At 35.9% G+C, this 20,579-nt stretch overlaps 2 protein-coding genes across 4 annotated transcripts in view; both read left to right on the forward strand.

The window, feature by feature from the left end:
- The window catches only part of ptp4a3b (protein tyrosine phosphatase 4A3b), a 32,740-nt gene extending 23,888 nt beyond the window's left edge, over nucleotides 1–8,852 (forward strand). For all 3 annotated transcript variants that reach the window (XM_067406766.1, XM_067406758.1, XM_067406749.1), the window contains exons 4-6: nucleotides 2,859–2,989; nucleotides 5,027–5,101; nucleotides 6,414–8,852. In XM_067406766.1, coding sequence (XP_067262867.1) covers nucleotides 2,859–2,989; nucleotides 5,027–5,101; nucleotides 6,414–6,531 — 324 coding nt within the window. In that variant the 3' untranslated portion in view covers nucleotides 6,532–8,852. The remainder of the gene's footprint in view (nucleotides 1–2,858; nucleotides 2,990–5,026; nucleotides 5,102–6,413) is intronic.
- A 785-nt stretch (nucleotides 8,853–9,637) lies between these two features.
- csnk2a1 (casein kinase 2, alpha 1 polypeptide) lies at nucleotides 9,638–20,425 on the forward strand. Its single transcript, XM_067406692.1, has 15 exons — nucleotides 9,638–9,983; nucleotides 11,070–11,159; nucleotides 11,244–11,322; nucleotides 11,745–11,873; nucleotides 12,058–12,169; nucleotides 12,271–12,372; nucleotides 12,551–12,601; nucleotides 12,691–12,750; nucleotides 13,006–13,089; nucleotides 15,429–15,539; nucleotides 16,076–16,177; nucleotides 17,341–17,441; nucleotides 17,569–17,717; nucleotides 18,604–18,693; nucleotides 19,194–20,425. Exons 4-15 carry the CDS (start codon nucleotides 11,773–11,775, stop codon nucleotides 19,316–19,318), a joined length of 1,188 nt encoding a protein of 395 aa, XP_067262793.1. The 5' UTR covers nucleotides 9,638–9,983; nucleotides 11,070–11,159; nucleotides 11,244–11,322; nucleotides 11,745–11,772; the 3' UTR covers nucleotides 19,319–20,425.
- The last annotated feature ends 154 nt before the right edge of the window (nucleotides 20,426–20,579 follow it).

Below are 20,579 nucleotides of genomic sequence, written 5' to 3' on the forward strand. Positions count from 1 at the left end.
TTCAGTCCACTGCTCTCCTTCAAAAGAGCATGAAGCTTGTTAAAAACATGTCTGCGTTCATCAGGATTTAGTGCTGCTTTTTAGTTTGTGAATAACTTTCAAAGCTGTTCTTCAAGATTTTAGAGAATCAACTTGGGCAGTGTACTTGGTTACTTAAAGCTGAAGTGTGTACTTTCTGTATCACAATGAAATATCAAAAATAATGACTAATTTCAAATGGGTTTTGCAGAATACTCCCCTGCATGCTATTGGTTGAAACAAAACAGATAGTCCCGTCCCAAACTGATGCCATTGGTTGAGCCAGTGTTACTGTTGTCGTGCTGGTCTGGATTCTTAAACAAACAGAGCAATGTTTTGATAGTACTCTAGAGCCACAGTGTTTATACTTTTCTAGGAAATAAACTTAGAAATGGCTTACTTATGCTGTCATCTGAATTAAAAAAAACCCAAATAATTACACATTTTGAGGAAGAAAAAAAAAAAAAGGAAAAGAGAAAAAGAAAAAATGTATCCAGGAAGGATGCATTATTTTTATCAAAAGTACATTAAAGACATTTATAATGTTACAAATAATTTCTATTCCAAATGCTGTTCTTTTCAATGTTATGTTCTTCAAAGAATCCTGAAAAAAATAGTTTTCACAAAAATATTAAGCAGCACAACTGTTTTCAACACTGATAAAAAGAAATGTTTGTTGAGCACCACCATATAAAAAGAGATATGAATGATTTCTGAAGGCACATACATTTCATTTTAAAATATACTAAAATAGAAAACAGTTATTTTAAATTGAAAAAATTTCCCAATAATACATTTTTACTGTATTTTTGATCAAATAAATGCCTTTCTTAAAAAGACATTAATAAATCCCCCCAGAAATAGCAACCCCAAACTTTTGAAACTTTATTTTTTCTTTAAAGGTAGTTTAGTTGTCATTGCATTTTCGGCTGGTGTAGAAGAAAGGTTTTTAATTTAGAAAAAAAAAAATACCTTTAAAGGTGAAATGTTTAATTGGCGCACCAAGTTTCTTCTATCGACCTGCCCTAAACTCTCACCCTTGATATAGAATTTCATATGTCAGATTGTTCAAGGATATCTTGAATGCCTTAGTATTTGCACATCTCAACCCGAGTCAACCTGAGAATGTTTCCTTAGTTTTCTCTTTATGTTGACTTTCCTTTTGCTCTGCCCCCCCCACCACCCCCGCACACACACACGCACACACACACACACACAAGCACACACACTTCTGCTCTTTATAAGAGGAGATTAGGCAATGGTTTTGCAGGGGGTCAAAACATGGGATTGGGATTTCCTCTCCATTTCAATCAACTCCAGATGGATTTAAACAGTCATCCTCCCCGTTTTTACACTGTTTGATCAGAAAAGTTCTGTGATCTTGATGATCGTTGTGTGGTGTCATTTCAGTTTAAGATTAATCTGTGGATTTGCACATTTTAGATCCAATTTGTCTCATAGAAGATGGTATAAAGTCCAGATACACTGTTTAAAACAAACCAAAAAGTATAAATCATACTAAAACGTTTTGTAATTCATTAAAGATCATGAAGCAACAATGATTCTTTTTGATGAGAGAACCGATCAGTGAGTGGATGTGTTGACATTTGTGTGCATTATGTCAGTGTCTAATTCTCCAAAGTTGAAGTTTAAAAAGTTTAAAATCAAGATCTCCTTTAAAGGAAGTAATGAAACTGAAGTGTTGGTTGACAGCAAACAGGTGCCTCAAACTTCTCCTGCTCTCTTATAAGCAGAGGCTCAAGTTGCTGGAGGAATATAAGGTATTCGATTCAAGGAAAATGGCAGGGCATTTTCCACAATTAGGCCCCACACTGCTGGTTCTGGAGTCGGTGTGCTCTGGCAAGAGTACAGAGCACTTCCATCTTGGAATGGACTCCTGGAATTAATAGCCTACTGTTGACATACCAGACAAGGAGGGGCCTATTAACCTCTTAGTGGATTAAAATGTTATTTTTAAACTAGGAGATTCTCATAGACAGTCCTCATAGAAAACTTGCTCCCTATAAATGTCCCCTTTTCTGAGAAAGCAGCGATGCAGAACACCATGCTCTGTTTGTCAGTGTATTTTGACCCAGCACATTTGTGTTTTTAATACATCATTCAGATTCATTCTTCCATGAAAGAAAAAGTCTTTAATATCTGCATGTGAGTCAGATTGTGCTTAGACTGAATGTGTTTGTTCTGATCTGCTGATGCATTTATCAAAACTGTTTCTTTGAAGCATAGAGAGCATGTGATTATCCAACAACAGATCAAGTCGTAAAATTATAAAGAAATGGACAATTTAAAGTGTTAGTTTACCTATCATTGTCTCATCCCCAAGTCATTTTAAACATGTATGACTTTTATTTCTCTGCTGAACATAGAGATATTCTTTTGTAAGTATAAATTGTATGAGCCATCCTTGTAAATGTGTAAAGACTTGGATAAAACAGCTTATTGAATGCGATGTCTTAGTGATTATTCCCTGTTTCAATCTTGCATAATAACATTTCTGATGATTTAGCCCTTGCACATGGTGTTAAATCGAGCTGTTAGTGACAGATCTGATTGAAGTGGTGGAATTGACAGGACGAGAGAACGTGCCATGTTTGCCATTGCAGAACTTGTGAAAATCACACAAGAATCATCAAAGGGATTCGCAGGCTACTGTGAATCTGCATGCTGAAGCATTATAGATCACCACCTGCTGGTGGTGACTGGAATCATTTGTTTCATTCTTATCTGCTATTTTGTGTCTCTCTATGTGGGTGTTTCCCTTTCATAGGAAACTTAGTGACATACAGACATATAGTTATCGTTCTGTTTCTCTCCCTCAGGATTGGCCGTTCGATGACGGTGCACCTCCTCCTACCAAGATCGTGGATGACTGGCTTAGTCTGTTGAAGAATAAGTTCTGTGAGGATCCAGGCTGCTGCGTGGCTGTGCACTGTGTGGCCGGACTGGGCCGGTGAGTGAAGGAGAACAGCATCACATCACTTCATCCTGTTATCACAGATGTGCTCCTAAGTCCAAGGTTATAACCACGTGTGTGGTATGTTAAAATTAAACATAACTTTATCAAACCAGGGCTGTGCGCACACTGAATCGGATTAAAAAATCACATTTTTTACTCTAATATTCAAGTGAGGAATTATGTGGTAACTCAAAACAACACGCACACCTAACAGCCAAAATAACTGCCCATTTCTATTTGTTACAATCAACTAGGTAAATGTAAATGATTATTCTGATGGGACATTGTCTGAAAATCGGCCTAGTAAGACACCCGTTTTATATTTATTATAATAAAAAAAATAAATTGAGTACAAGGATGTCTAGAATTTTATGAACAATTTTAGAATTTTGGCTGTTCAAATTAATGTTCTTATTGCTACCTAGAATGAATACGATAAAAAAACATTTTTGTTAATTGAATTATTGAATCTGAAATAAAATAAAATATTACATGAAAAACTTAAACTTGAAAAAGTTTGAGTATTTAAAATGTTGCCCTGGCAACTAACTGAATAAAATTTTTAATTGAAGTACTAAAATGACTAAAACTGAAATAAAAATAAAGCTAAATAGAAATAATAAAACTAATAAAATGACAAAAGCACAAAATTGCTAAAAGTAAAATTAAAATCCTACTGAAAACATAAAAGCTAATTGAATATATTAATAAATACTATAGTATATAAATTATACTAAAATAACATTGGTTCAAATGGAAATCTGCTGAACTTTCGACGGTATTCTCTAGGCACAGATTCAGTATAGTCCTAGTCATTTCCCAGCCTGCTGTTGTGACTGTTCAGATTTGTAGACGTGCAAATGCTCATCTGAATTTGATGGGTCAGGCTTTATGTGGCTCGCTTCTCTCTCTTAAAAAAAATTCTCAAACATATCAACAGCCTTTCCCAGGATCTGTTGCTCTTTTTTCCCCTCAGAATGCAATCAAGGACTGTGTGTGATATCTCTGGCAGAGCTTTAAGCTGGCTTGTGTTAGTGTAGTGTTTGAGTTCTACTGTTTACATTTGGTTTCTCAATGTTTTTTTTTTTTTGTTTTTTTTTTTGTTTTTGTTTTACCCCAAATACCCCTCAGCGACAGGCCTCTCATTCTTGGCCTGTGTCCTCTCCAGGTCAAACCCATTCTCTCTGCCTGACCACTGTGTGCCAAAACCAACCATCCACATGGACACACAATATTAATTCAAGTTTATTATTCGAGCCACAAAGGTTGACGTCTGAAGACGAAACAGGAAGCAGATGATAAGCAGTTCTCTTAATTGCTCCTCTGTATCTCTTTTCAGTGGAGAATCCTGGTGTAGTGTCAGTGTTGCCCTCTTATCTGGCCAGCTGTCAAAACACACAGACCTTAATTAAGTTGCGGAGCTCAAACTGTCGAGCCAGACGGTCAAATGCAGCGGTTCTGCAGGAGTCGTAGGCTAATGACCCTGCCTGCCCTCCTTCCACTTTGACCCCTGACCGTTTCTGCCGACAAGTAAAGCACCAGTCTCTCTGACGTAGGTTTCAGCTCCTGTGGGAGCCCTCAGCAGTTTTTGACAGCGAGCCAATGTTTGCTTTAGTAGGCCGAGTTTGTGTTGTTACGCATTGGAAAGGGGCACACTAAGTGGAGACGTCAAAGCTGTCAGGACCCTGAACGGAAAAGTCTCTGCCATACAATAGCTTTGTGTGATGAACAGACTGTAATGCAAATAGTAGAATAATGCATCTTACCACTCACAAAAATGTAACATACTATAACTACAAACCTGTTCTCGCATACATTCGGTGATATCCTTGCGAAGAAGGGTTAAATGGTATACTTTTCCTGGAAGCCTATTGTTTCTGGGGGCTGCGCACACACGCAAGCTGTTTGAGGAGGTGATGTTTCCTGGTATTAAACACTGTCTGTGTGTGTGTGTGTGTGTGTGTGTGTGTGTGTGTGTGTGTGTGTGTGTGTGTGTGTGTGTGTGTGTGTGTGTGTGTATATATGTTGCAGGGCTCCGGTGCTGGTGGCTCTGGCACTTATAGAGAGTGGGATGAAATATGAGGACGCCATTCAGTTCATCAGACAGTGAGTATAAATTACAACTAACAAAACATCACCAACACCAGCAAAATAAAATAAAACACCACCCAGTCAATACAGTGAGCGATACAGCACAAGCACATCACAGTAAATGATGCAGCACTGATACATGACAGATATTGTGCAGCATTAATGTATTACAGCTAATTGTACAGCACAAACAAATTATAGCACATTATGCAATCGAGAAATGCAAACAATTTGCACTGACGCCACTGATGTACAGCCACAGCACTAATGCATTACAGAAAATAATATAGCAATAACAGATTACTACTTAAAATAATAATTAATATTAAAATTATATATAAATAAATATATAGTTGATGTTTGTGCATGTTTAACATTAAGAAAACATTTAAAATAAGTCATTTATATAAAAAAAGGAATTTTTTAGATGTATATATTATATATAAATATGTAGCTCTTAAAGGTGCAATGGGTGATTCTCTGATTGCAATGGGTGATTCTCAGAAACATTTTTGGTAATACTGGTTGAAATTTTCCTCATCGTGATAGCAATCACTATGTTAAACGGTCTAAATATATTTATATAAATATACTGTTTGTGGAAGGCGTAGGACAATAAAATGTTCATCATCAGATCTTTATATTGGGTCTGAATGAAATAATACGATGTCCTACCTGCCTGTCAACGTATATTTTTGCATATCCTCGCACACCTTGTTCGTGCAGACGTCATACGTCATCAGCGCGTTTCATGCTTTGCAGAGTTTATGCAAGACCTCAGTCCCGGAGCGCTGCAAACAATCAGGAGCCACCTTTTACAGTTCCTACCGAATCAAAACAACAAGTTTATGCTGCGTTCACATCATAACTACCGTAATTAAGAGATGGCAACTCGTGACATTTCTAACCGAAGCTCTTCATGTCCTCATACTCGGAATGCGTTTCCATGTCAACAGTATCAACAGCAATCTGCAGCAGTCAGGTATGAGCTCTCTAAGGTGTTTACGTTCATTGTTATTGTAATGTTATGTGCTTTGAGACATGAGGTAGTTTAACGCCGTCTCTTGTGACGCTTTGCCGAGAGCAACTTTGTGTGTGTGTGCGTTCATGTGTTTTGGAGGAGGCGTGGCTTTGGATGGCAGTTTGCAAGAAGGGTGGGCTCTTATGCTTTCAATGTTAGCAGGCTAACTTTAGCATTTCCCAGATCACCTACTGCACCTTTAATGACTTAGAATGGTGATTATGATGATAATTATAATAATAATAATTATCATTAAAAACACATTAATATAACTGATGGATATTTGTTGTTGCTTTTTCCTCACAGGAAGCGCCGGGGCGCCATCAACAGCAAGCAGCTGACGTACTTGGAGAAGTACCGTCCCAAACAGAGACTGCGTTTCAAAGACCCACACAACCACAAAAGCAAGTGCTGCATAATGTGATCTGGTCTCATCAGCCTGCCACTGAAGGAGCTCAAGTCACTCATGGACTAAACCGGACATAAATTACCAATCTAGTGCATTTGAACTCTTGCTACTTTTGAGAAGGGGAATTCAACCCCCGTTTGGTGTTTATGTCAGACCCCTGCACACAGGGTCTTTACCAGCTCAGGGCTGTGAAAGGCGAGCATCTTGAATTTTGTCTTTACACACTAAACCCCCATCCTCACTGTGTTCACAAATGTATTGTGAACACAAACACACGCCAATGCGTTTTCGCACACACACTCACGCTACCAGCCATCACACTGTACCAGCAGCACACAATCCAAAGATGATCATGGCCACCAGCCACCTGCTTCAACAAAATCACGGTTGTTATACTCACACGTTCGTATGAAACTGCTTGACTACCCTGTTCTTTCTCTCTGTCTCTCTTTTGTAATTTTAAAGTTTCAGAATGCATGTTTCTCCACATTTTTGGGGATGCGAGTGAGTGGTTTAACCTTGTTTTTATTCTGCATTGTATCATGAATCTACTCTGGGATTCGAGTTTTGCTCCACTGGCTCTTTACTAATAGAACTGTGGGCATCTAGATGGATAACATAGCACACTATGGCATGACTTCCAGGTTTTTGGATGTTTTAGCTGCTTTCAGAACACGTTGAAACTCAGAAAAAAATCCAGCTAATCTGACACCCAGTTGTGCTGCAGAATTGCACCAGTGAACTGAGAGAAATCCATGTGTGAGCACATTTGTAGATCTGTAGATTTGTCTTAATTTAACACAGCAACCACAAGAGGGAGTCCTCACACTACATACTTCAAATGAAAGATCTCTTGCATCATACATGTACAGCATTTTTGAATTTCAATAGTTTTATTTATATATTTTGTTGTTGTTTGCGCTCAGTGCTCACACATGGCTGTTTCTCACAGACATAGTTGTACTGTGGACACTTTAGAATTACAGAATGAACTTTTCAGAGTGAGGCTTAAACTACTTTGTGTTGTTCATATAATGGGAAATGAAATGGAAACAGGATCTCTGCCTAACTAGTGGTCATATAGACACCAGCAAAGGAAAAAATGTAATGAATTTGTGTCAGGTACTGAAATGATCTCACATGCATCATTAATCTGCTTCCCTTTTTGGATATGGAATGCATAAGACGTGGATCTGGGATAATGTCACATTTTTCTGCCTTTGAAAGCAAAAGCTAGTGAAGCAAATAGCAAAGAAATCTCTAATAAAAGAGGATAATTGCATCTTAATGACTGTGAGAAGGATAAGCAAATGCCACGTTTTATGGATTAAAGTTATATTTTGGTTATATTTTCCAATTATTTGTACTTAATCTCATGTTTGTCTACAGAAACAACTGCAGGATGTCATGTTTTAAAGGAATATGCCAAGAGCTGAACTAATACAGGAGATGAGTTGTTAATAAAGTTTGCATTTCTGGTTATGACGCTCAATAGTCCATACCACAGTGGATCCCATTTTAAAAAGGGTGTGAATAAAGCAGCTCCATGTTGCTTACATATATAAGGGCTTCTCTTTCATACAGGCTGTCACTTTTGTTAATGTCTCCACCACCTGATGAATGGAAAAATGTCTGCCTTTGCAAATCTGGAATGTTTTGAAGGGTTGTTGGCTCAATAATTCCAATAGTTCATCCTGTAATGTCTCAAAAAACTGATATAAGCAAATCTATATTCAAAGCAAACTTTTTTTTTAAGAATACGCTGCCACTTTTTGTCATAAAGGATGAGGCAGTTTAGTGAGGGCTGACTGAGACTCAAACTACACTCCATGTCTCAGGTTTATCCATGAATGTCCACTTTGTGGCTTATTTCATGTTTTCTTTCTCCATTTCTTTTAGGCAATTTGTACACCCTTTTTTCTTTTGAATAAAACAGCCAAGCTGAAGTCATTACCCTTGACAATGGATGATCTAGTGTCAGTTTTTAAAAATCATGGGCAATCAAATTATGATCTGATCTGTATGAAGACGTTACACTCTCACACCACATTAAGGTTCATTGAACCAATGGTTTCCTAATCATTTCTACAGTGGCCTATTTGACATTAATGTATTATTGATATTACAAGTTTTATTAAACATTAATCCATAATTAATGATCTATTGTTCCCTGTTCATATCTACAGTGGTTGAAATGAGTGTATTATTGATAAGTTTTAATACCAAAACAGAAAAGTTAAGAATTTATGTAAATATTGCTCTTTTTTTATGAAATTGGATAAGATGTGAAATCTGGATTGATTCATTAAAAATAAATAACATATTGCTCAATACAATACTTTAATGTTATCGCATTGGGTGTTATTCTGGTATTTCTCACAATTATGTACCTGTTGTTGAGTTGTTAGTTAATGTATTATATCTTATGAAACAGTGTCTTTATGATTGCATATAATCGCAAGATCTATCAGAGAACGATTAATGAGCAAAGACTTATTATGAGGTATATTTAATGGGTGTATATTGTAATCCTAACATCTGGATTTGAATTATATCTGAGGTAATTCTACACTGATTCTCCTTAAGAACATGCCTTTATTTGGTTCCATCTTACTTGCTGTTAATGGCAACAGATTTCCCAGATAAAAACTGACAAAGGACAGCACTCCTTTTTTGTCTGATAAAACTTATCTCTAGGAAGATTAAATGCTAACTTTTTAGCTATTTGTCTACTTAGCAACTGGTCGGTTGTTCATGAAATCATAAAGCTTGATATATTTATTGTGCAATAATACAAATGAACAGACAGACTGAATCGAAATTAATTGAAACACTTATAAACAGCAGTATAGACCTACCTAACACATTTGACTGAGGTTGCTCAAAATTAAGGTTGTTTAAACAAATATGAAGAATATTCAAATTGTAGAAAATGTATGCATTTTAATAGCTTATAATGCCATACACACCTAAACAAACTGCTAAATTTAGAAAACTTCGACAGATGTGCACTTTGAAATAGTAAACTGGGAATAAATGCAGAAATACTTTCTGTAGCTAAATATACCAACATAGAGAAAGAAAGAAAGAAAGAAAGAAAGAAGGAAAGAAAGAAAGAAAGAAAGAAAGAAAGAAAGAAAGAAAGAAAGAAAGAAAGAAAGAAAGAAAGAAAGAAAGAAAGAAAGAAAGAAAGAAAGAAAGAAAGATTTGAATTGCATTAATAGACGTTATATGTGCACAGTTACACGTTTACACACATATACAGAATGTACTGAATGAAACCGGTCTGTCTGCGCGTTTTATTTTTTAGCCGTGACTCAAAACCTAGTGAGCTGCCTATGTAGACAGCATCTTGAGACATCACATGCGCTTTCAACACGTTCTTCTCGAGCAGCTTTCTAGGTATTGGGACGCAGCCTTTCTCCAGTGCAGAATCCGCCATATTGTCTATCAGGAGACGCCGAGAGGTAATGCAGTGTGCTTTTACGACCTACTGATATTTGTATTCCTACGTTAACTGACATTTTTCACATTTACTTCAAATAAGGATTCGCGCGTAAGGCACTACACTACTAATACATGCTTGTGTGAATATATCTCTTGTTATTTGAAGGCGGCATAGTTAGCGCGTGCCAGTGCTACTCGCTAAGTACTAAAACCCGCCGTATTCTTTATTAAAACCGACATAAACTGACTGGTTTAATTCCAGGCCCAATTAAACACAAATATCAGCTTCGTGTATGTTTTATCATTCTTACGAATATGAAATGGTATGTATTTTCTTGAATGCGCTTGTTTAATCTATTGTAAGAATGGCGTTAGCTTTGATGTGGCGTGTTGCGCCACGTTCAGCTAGCAGCATTTGTGCGATAGAACATTGTGATATTTGTCCCTGGGTTCATGTATTGGTTGACTTATGCTTTTATAATTTGTTTTAAGTTGAAATTAACAGTTTGAATTGTGAATGAGTTAAATGTGTAGTTAAATGATTTAGAAATGACTTAGGCGTGGCAAACGCTATGCTAGTTAGCGGTTAGCTGGCTAACTAACAGCTGCTTTGGGAAGCTGATAATACGATTCTAAGAAATCCTGTAATTGTATTGATTATGTGACCTGATTGTAATTATTTACTTATGTGGATTATATGTAAATAAAGTTGGGAATGCAGAAAAGCTGTCCAGTGAGCTCGACTGGTTTCTTTGGCTGTGTCATCAGGCCTGTGGCTCCTCAAAACAAGATATTGATTTTAGGAAAAATTAGCATTCCTCTTTAAAATAGAAGGTAAAGTGCATAAATATAATATCTAGTAAGGCTTTTATGTGTACCATGTGTTTCCCATCCATACTTTAATTAAGCTAATTCATATAGTTCTAATAATTAGTAATTCACTCAGGAAGATAACAAACAGCGATTTGTTAGTCTAATGACTATATGGCAGTACAGTAACCTGGTTTCTTATTAATGGACGTTGTTTCGTAAATCAGTACTTTTATACCCAGGCTGATGTTGCAGAGCGATGTCTGTAAAGTTTACAACATCCTTGTGTTTTCCAGCATCTGGAGGGCCATGAGGAATGACTTTTAGGATTGCTGTGTCTCCTGAATAATCTCCTGGATGTCCTCTTTCATTCGAATTACAATCAGGTGGGTTGTTTGTGTGGCAGTGCTTGAATGTAATGAATTTCAAATTAAAGTGGTCTTAACAGGCTCATTTAATGTATTTTGTAGCCTATGCTCCACCATAAAGTCATCACATCTGCCTTCATCAGCTTCACCTGTCATTTGCTGCTTGGAGGAACCCTCCAAGGTAATAACCAACATATATAAGTATGCTTTATAAAAAAACTTCATGAAATTAACATAGATCAGGGGTTGATGAACCTCCAGATATAATCATCCTCATGTGATGGGCCCCATCCTAAAATTTAAAAGGCGTCTGTTTGGTTTCTTGTATAAAGACCCAATTTGTACTGTGGGAAATAAAAAATAAAATAAAAAAAGTAATATTAATGTCAATTTTATCAGTTTATTTATTCACCTGTTCATTTATTTTAAATACTAATGTACTGCTTTTTAAACTTTTGTCTTGCGGTGCCGGATCCCTTTGGAAACCCCTTGTCTATGTCGGGCAATTCAGAGCTTTTATTTACTATGCTATTCAAAGCTGTTTGATTTGATAAACATCTTCCTGATCCTCCTGTAAACTGTTATATTCTGTTGTCTTTCCAGGTGTTTCAGGGAATACTGTGTGTAGAATATGTCTGGCCCTGTCCCAAGTCGCTCTCGAGTTTACCCTGATGTAAACACACAGCGACCCAGAGAGTACTGGGACTATGAATCCCATGTGGTGGACTGGGGGTGTGTTCTCTTGAATTTTTTTAGTACTTGAAAATTACATGCACTATAAAAAGCGAAATTTGGCATTTTCAGAGACTTTGATCAAATGTTCTGCTTTATTACTTATTTTGTGGCATGCATGGTATGTTTGATACTTTCAGTGCTTTAAACTCACATTTTATGTACCCTTGTTTGTATTCTGCAGTAACCAGGATGACTATCAGTTAGTGCGAAAGCTTGGCCGGGGAAAATACAGTGAAGTGTTTGAAGCCATAAACATCACTAACAATGAGAAAGTAGTCGTCAAAATACTCAAGGTATCATCTGATGTTTGCATTCACACTGTGGAGAAGATTTGACAGGAGATAAGTCAGTTTGTTTAAAGCTTTATTTTATTTGATGTTTCTTATATGTTTAGCCAGTGAAAAAGAAGAAAATTAAACGAGAAATAAAAATTCTGGAAAACTTGAGAGGAGGCCCGAACATCATAACGCTTTTAGACATCGTAAAGGATCCTGTGGTGAGTTTATTGAAATATTTGGGAGTTTACCTGTCATCGTTTTCCTAACTTTAAGACTTTTTTTATTGTGATCCTTGCAGGTATTTTCTTGGAAAGTTGATACATTTTCAATGTAAATATGCAAGTTTGTCTGTGTACCTTTTGGGTGTAAAACAAATTCTGCTTTTTCCATCCACAGTCCCGCACACCAGCTTTGGTTTTTGAGCATGTCAACAACACAGACTTCAAGGTAAGATGTTTTTGTTTGTTGGCCCTCCTTAGAGAATTTATTTGCATTTAATTTGAAGTTATATTAAAACTGTTGCTCTTTCTTCACAGCAACTGTATCAAACATTATCAGACTATGACATTCGCTTCTACATGTATGAAATTCTTAAGGTGAGATGATCACACTGAACCTCCTGTACAAAGACACATATTGACCTTGAATCCCATTTCAAAAGTGGGTTGCAAGAACAATATCATGGAACATTACCAGCAATATCGCTTCTCTAGCTTATTTGTATGGTCAAAACAGTTTGAGTTATGCTCATAGTATTAGTGAGAGCTCTGTTGCTGTAAAAACTTTACACAGAGCTCAACTGCTTTTCACTCTGAACTGATGGATGCTTGTTTTCTCTCTTTTATACCCAGGCTCTTGACTACTGCCACAGTATGGGAATAATGCACAGAGACGTGAAGCCACACAATGTCATGATTGACCATGAGCACAGAAAGGTATCACCTAAATTAAGAATATACCCAACATTATGAGCATTACTTGTTTATTTATATTATTTATATAAATGTACACCACCATTCAAAAGTTTGGTGTCAGTAAGCTTATTTTTGTGTGTTTGAAAGTCCCTTATCAAGGCTGCATTTATTTGGTTAGATATAGTAAATATTTTGAAATATTACAATTCAAAAGAACTGTTTTCTATTTTAATATATTTTAAAATGTAACTTAATTATGTGATGGCAAAGCTGCCATTACTCCAGTCTTCAGTTACATGATCCTTCAGTAATCATTCTAATATGCTGATTTGCTGCTCAAGAAACATTTCTTTTTAATATCAGTGTTGAAAACATTTGTGCTTCTAAATGTTTTGTGGACACTGTGGTGCTTTCACAATACTTTAATGAATAGAAAGTTCAAAAGATCAGAATATACATTTTGGAATGTCTTTAGTAACAATGTAAAAGTCTTTACTGTCACTTTTTATCAATTTAATGTGTCCTTGCTGAAAAAGTACTAATTTCTTAGAAAAAAAAAAAAAAACTTAACGATGCCAAACTTTTAAATGTTAAAGGATTAGTTCACCCAAAAATGAGAATTTATCATTTACTAACCCTAATGTTGTTCCAAACCTATATGACTTTTGTTCACCTTCAGAACACAAATGAAGATCTTTTAAATGAAATCTGAAAAATTTGTGTCCCTCTATTGACAGTCTAAGCAACTACCACTTTGATGCTTCATAGTTCATTAAAGAGACTGTAAAACTAATACATACAAATTAGGGATGCTCATAATTAACTGGTTAACCAACAGTAAGAATTTTGACTGATGAATACTATCGGTTAAACAGTTATTATTTAAAAAGTAAAATTTTAATAATTTCCAAGATATTTTGAAAGTGGTTGCTGCATGGTTAACAATACACTACACATAACATTGAGTTTTTGAAAGAAAATAAAGACACAAATTGCCTACAAGTTGCATTTTATTATTACGTTAAAGTAACATACCGTTATGTCTAAATAAGGAGAAATGTTTACAAACATAAATGCTATAAACATAGCTATGGGCTATTTTAGTTCCCCTCACCCCACAACACATCCTTTAAATTTAACGGTATTCAGAACAGAACAAGAATGAAAATGTATACATCAATCCAAAACAAATTAATTTAAAGCAAAACAGAAACCAACTTTGGCCTCACATAACCTACCTCTTTCATTCAGCACAAATGTTTCCATATTCGCGATGTATTTGGAGGTCTAAACCTTTATTTATGTTAACTAGGCTTTGTACTTCACTCACGTTCCAATATTGACGTAAAAAAAAAAAAAAATACTGCATCATTTTTGGTCATACTGATAAAAATAAGGCGTCATTTGGAACTGTAAAGGGTTTACTTTTATTTATGTACACACAATAAAACAAAACGTTGATTTTGTAAAATACAGAAAACAAACAGGATGCACTTTCTGCTGTCTCGTTTCCTTTCATTTGTGGAGCATGTCACAAAAATGAACCGAAACTTAGCATATACTACTTGTTGCACAGTTTATTTATTTTTTTAAAATTTTTTTTTTTCATTTTTTTAATGTTAATTTAAGTGAAATATTTCATGTATTCTTTTTTTATATATATTATTCTGTTTTTCTTCGTTCACAGAAGCGCTGCAGGTGCGTGATGTGACGATGAATCCTCATGTTCTTCTGTTGTTTATTCTGTTATTTGTGCAATGTAAAACTAAACTTTTTTTGTTAGTTATTTTTAATGGGTCACAGACACATCCATTGTTAGTTAATTTAATTAAATTCTAATTTAATATAATCTTGCTGGTTAGCAGTTAATGATCGTTTACCGGGCTTCGGTTGTCAGTTAGGAATAAAAACCCTGAAATGAACGTCCTTAATATGAATTGAGCGGTTTAGTCCAAATATTCTGAAGAGACATGTTTGATTTCAGCTTTTTATTCACATATAAACATTCACTGATCATTTGCTGATAAATGTTTGTTAGCAAAAGCCTAAATACAATCTGTTCATCAAAAAAGTCTTTTCAGAAAGTTTTTTTTGACTAAACCACTCTATTCATATGGATTAGTCTTACAATCTCTTTATGAACTTTTTGAAACAACAAAGTGGTAGTTGCGTGGACTGTCAATGGAGGGACCGAAATCTCTCAGATATCATTTGATATCTTCATTTGTGTTTCGAAGATGAACAAAATTCTTATAGGTTTGGAACAACATGAGGGTGAGTAATTGATGACAATTTTAATGTATATAGATTGAGTCCAGTTTTTTCATTGTTTGATTGAATATGAATTTTCCCTTTTAAAGCTTCGTCTGATTGATTGGGGATTGGCTGAGTTTTACCACCCAAACCAGGAGTACAATGTACGCGTGGCTTCCCGATATTTTAAAGGCCCTGAACTACTTGTGGACTATCAGGTTAGTCTCTTTAAGATGGGATGTGAATTTTCAAGGTTATTAACAATCAATTAATCGGTACACAAAATGACACAAACTATTACGTATCTTGGTTTTGGAGCAACATAGAATGCAAGTGTGCTAAACGAATGTTGCGGCATGGTTTCTCTGCGTTTTGCATGCCACGGTGTCCATTAACAGATATTGTTGCCGCACAGATTGTAATTTTTAATCTATACTCGCAATGAAATGCTCCAGGCTCATGATGTTGAGCCTGCCTTGCTATTGTTAAGCAAGCTAAGTTTGTGTAGTGGACATGAAATGCATGCAGCTTGCAGGCTCCTGTGCGTGCACTTGTATCGGATGATTATGTACCATTTTTGCCTTCTGCTTGCATGATTATTGAACACATTTGTGTTCAAATTAAGGCACAATTGAATGAGTAATGCTGATTAATTGTTTAGTGATTAATCATTGACATGCCTGTTTTCACATTTAATGACAATTCCAGTTGATGTGTTTAAGTTAGTCAAATAAATGTTTTGATCTTTCTTCAGATGTATGACTACAGTCTGGATATGTGGAGTCTTGGATGCATGCTGGCCAGTATGATCTTCAGGAAGGAACCGTTTTTCCATGGACATGACAACTATGACCAGGTCCACAATTTAATTGATTTTAGCCTCAGTAATAACAAACTTGAACAAACGGAACAAATTTTTATTATGCTGGTTCTAGTGTTGTCAAAAATATTGATATTTCGTTATGTATCGATACTGAAATATCTGAAACAGTTCCAATACACTTTTTCTGCAGTATCGACACAAGCGTGTTCTCGCTTTCTCTTTTTGACAGCGAACTCCGGTGTGTGAGCTTGAAGCTCAACTTCCATAGGAATGAACTAAATGCTCGCTCTGCTCTGCTCGCTTTGCGCCAGTGGACACACACAGTCACTCGTCTCATTCGCTCTGGTTGAATAGTGCTTGTATTGCGCTTAATTTTAGTCTTTCGCGCTCGCAACATTTAAGCGTGTACACCACTGATCTAACTAGTGGTGCTCTCATAAAGCCACTCAAACAGCTCGGAAGAACCAAATTGACTTTTTTTCTTGGCCTATTGTGATTAAACAGTCAAATACATACAAAATTATGTCACAATGCCCGTCTTGCCAAGTATTCAGGTAAATGTAGTCCATTTTGGATCGTAATTACAGTATATTGGATCCACCCTGCGAGTTATTAAAAGGACAGCAAACTAGTAAGCCTGTTGCTGTCATGTTGATCAAAGAACAAAAGACGAGAAAATCACTCATGCTCTTGACTGAAAAACTTTTGTAACTTTAATTAGGCTATAAGCATCTATCTCTATTTAATTTTTACAATGAAAACTATCCAGTGTTATTTTACATTTGATTACTTTAATTTAATTAGTATTCTTACCTGATTACTGTTAGACCCACCTGAAAAACTTAAAGCATGTTTATTCCATTTGTCTATTTATTCTATTTTATTTATGTTCTTATTTTATTATTTATCTTTTTTTGTAAATGTAGTTCAGTCATTTAAATAAAGCCTCCTTGTGCTATGTGTAAGCTATTACAACAAAATTACCCAAATTATCAAAAAGTTATGAGAGAATAAATTATCTGTAATATGACGGTATGGCAATTTTCCCGTTGTATTGAAAATAGTATCGAATATTGATTATTTTTCAAGGTATCGTATCAAAGTTGGCAATTCCAGTATTGTGACAACACTAGCTGGTTCATGTTTGTTGTGTTCATTTTATTAATGTGATCTTTTTTTTCTATCTATCTATCTAGTTGGTTCGGATTGCAAAGGTTCTGGGTACAGAGGACCTGTATGATTACATTGACAAATATAACATTGAGCTGGACCCACGCTTCAATGACATTTTGGGCAGGTATGAATTTAATACACTCTTGATCAAGATAGACAGATTTTGTAGACAGTATTCTGTTTTTTAAAGTACCTCGATAGTTTGTGTGTGTAGAGTCATGTTTACACCACTTTTAACATCTCTCACCCAGACACTCCCGGAAGAGATGGGAACGGTTTGTGCACAGTGAGAATCAGCATCTGGTCAGTACCGAAGCTTTGGATTTTCTGGACAAGCTGCTACGTTATGACCACCAGGCCCGACTGACGGCCCGCGAGGCCATGGACCACCCTTACTTCTGTGAGTTCCCAGAGTTTAGCACTCCTAAAATTGACTCCCTGAAAACCTGTAAATGCTTTCTAGTCTGTTTGATGCCGTTTTTTTTTTTTTTTTTTTTTTACTTTTTTCTTTTACATAGTTGAATAAATCGATTTATTACAAACATCCAAATGCTCCCATTACATTGAGTATATAGTAAATAGATCCTGCAATTTTCAAAGTTATTTGAACAGGAATAAATGGTGGCTTTTTCTGTTTATTGATGAATGTTGCCTCATGGTGATTTCATTTGGGGCTTGAAACTGGTTGCAGAGCTCAACAATAAGGATATTAATCATCTGAGTTTAATACAGGCTCTTCACATTTTACTTGCCTTGGACATATATATGGACATTTTTATGCATAATTTTTTGATAAAGCTACATTGCAACACAATTATAAATTGTTTATGTGTTTGTCTTGGGATAAATTTTATAGTGTCATTTAAATTTGACAGTTATATTTGTTACTTTGTATTTTCATGTTTCCTTTTGCCCTTTAATTTTCTTGTGAATTATCCTGTCCAATGCCAAAAAAAGTAACAAAAAGTAAAAAAAAAAAAAAAAAAAAAAAAAAAAAACCATGTAAATGATCAACTAAAATAAAAGATTTTATAACTACAAAAGACAGTAGGGCAAGCGACAAAACAAATGGTCTAACTCCAGACCATCCTTATTGTTGAGCCCTGGATTAGTACAATTTTGTTACAGATAGTTTTTGGTTTGAGTGACATTGCCAGAGCATGTTTACACCAGATTCCCATGGAACTGTTTAAATGGCTTCAGATGGATTTAATGTACATGATGATGGACACTTCAAGTAATTATTATCTCAAGATGACAAATTTTGTATGCTGCTTTGTCTGTAGACCCCATAGTTAAAGACCAGGGCAGAGGAGCACCAGCTGCAGGAATGGCTGCTAGTTCCACACCAGTCAGCTCTTCTAGCTTGATGGCAGGTAAATCGTTTATCTTTCTCCTTAGTGCCTCATCTCTGTTTGGGATGGTTCACCCAAAAATGAATGGAAATTAAATTGTCATTTATCAAATTTATTTATTTATTGATTTATATCGTCATCTCCCTTGTCATTTCAAACCTGTATGACAAAAGATATTTTGAAGCCTTGAAGATTTTTTGAAACCTGATAGTTTTGAAGAATATTTTGGACTTTTTTCATACAATGGAAGTCAGTGGTGTCCAAAACAACATTGGATCCCACTGACTTTCATTGTATGGACAAAAATATATATATTTCAAAATGTATTATTTTGTGTTCCACAGAAGACAGTCAAACAGATTTGGAATGACATGAGGGTGAATAAATGACTGGTCATTTTTGGGTGAAATTCTTCAATAAGCATTTGACCAGAATGTTACTAATAGACATATTCAGGCTTCAAATGTGTGCGGGAAAATTAAAACACTAGGCTAAACTTGTTGGTGACTTCCACACTGCAGGTATCACCTCTATGACTCCGAGCACACAGCCCAACATCGCCAACATCAGCGCTGGCTCACCCGTCATCCCTGCCCCAAACACAATGGCCACACAAGTGCCCACTGCCGCTGGAGCCCAGCCCTGAACACCAACTGCCCAACCCCCCCCCCCCTCTTTCTCACATCTCTCTATCCATCTCTCTCTCTCTTCCCCCCCCTCTCTCTCCGTGGGCCTGCTTGGAATTGTGAATCGGTGTGGGGGGACATTGATTTCATTTGTGGTTATTTTTATGTTGCAAATAACACAGAACTAATGTTAAGTTACCATTTTATTTTGTTGTTCTTCTCCTCAGTTGTTGTTTAGGGGTTCTTGAACTCAAAGAAACTCATGTTTTTGCACCTATCTGTGTGAGTTAGAAAAGCAAACGGGTGTGAAATTTCACTCGCCGTTATTGTTTAGAAACACACGTGAATGTCCACCTGAAGAAGGATAATAAAATTAATTTTATATGTCCCTCTAGTGTTCTTGTGCTCAAACCATTTCACTGACTTATTTTTAACTGTTTTTTTTTTTTCCTGTTTTTTTCCTTTTTTTTTTTTTTGGGGAGGCAGGGATTTAAAAATATATATTGGTTCCTGTTTTTACAATAGTCTTGATCACAGTTCACAATCTGGTGTCATAAATATTGAACTTCTGAGTAAAGATGCAGATCCCCTTTGCTTGATTTTGAAGAATGATGATTGAGACGAGAGAGCTGATTTCGCATTGGAGGGAGCTTTTGCACCGAAGTCACGATTCCTCCCGTTACATTGTGTTTCAGCTCCGCATCCGGACTGGAGGCCAGATTCAATCAAAACTACTGTAATATTTCTGATTTGTTCGATCATTGTGTATCAAAACATTCTCTTACCAATAATGGAAGCTCTTTCATTTCAGCTGTGCTGGTTCTGTGTGTATTGCAGGTTAATTTGGTCCCGGATCTTGTTGAACTCTCACTAGTTGCTGTTCAAGGACTTTGTACCAATTGCTGAGTAACACAATCAATAATATGCCAATTTTTGTGTTACCTTCAGTTCTGTGTGCGTGTTTGTGTGAGAGTGTATGTATGAGTGAAGTTGTCTTTTGTTTTTAAGAAGTTTCAGACATTTGTTTGATACTATGAAAAGAATTTTGTAATTTTTTTTTTTTTTTTTTTTTTGAGAGGTGACTGTTCAGTGAGTTACATCTCTTTCTACCCCACAATTAAACCAATTAAACAGGTGAAATATCAATTTAGAATTGCATGTTGTGTTTTACTGTGGTTTGCCATTGGTTGGCTAAATGAAGTAGGAACAAAAATATATGGACGGTTTGTGTCACTCTCAAAGCATCTTGTCTAGACAAACTGAATCATTTAATACCTTAAT

The sequence above is a fragment of the Chanodichthys erythropterus genome, chromosome 2, assembly GCF_024489055.1.
Source record: "Chanodichthys erythropterus isolate Z2021 chromosome 2, ASM2448905v1, whole genome shotgun sequence".
NCBI classification, from domain to species: domain Eukaryota; kingdom Metazoa; phylum Chordata; class Actinopteri; order Cypriniformes; family Xenocyprididae; genus Chanodichthys; species Chanodichthys erythropterus.

What these genes read in the sequence shown, in the direction of transcription:
- csnk2a1 (XM_067406692.1), top strand. Translation starts at nt 11,773, where the DNA reads ATGTCTGGCCCTGTCCCAAGTCGCTCTCGAGTTTACCCTGATGTAAAC. An exon ending in TCCCATGTGGTGGACTGGGG is followed by an intron (nt 11,874 to 12,057) that starts GTGTGTTCTCTT and finishes TGTATTCTGCAG; the next exon opens with TAACCAGGATGACTATCAGT. An exon ending in GACATGACAACTATGACCAG is followed by an intron (nt 16,178 to 17,340) that starts GTCCACAATTTA and finishes CTATCTATCTAG; the next exon opens with TTGGTTCGGATTGCAAAGGT.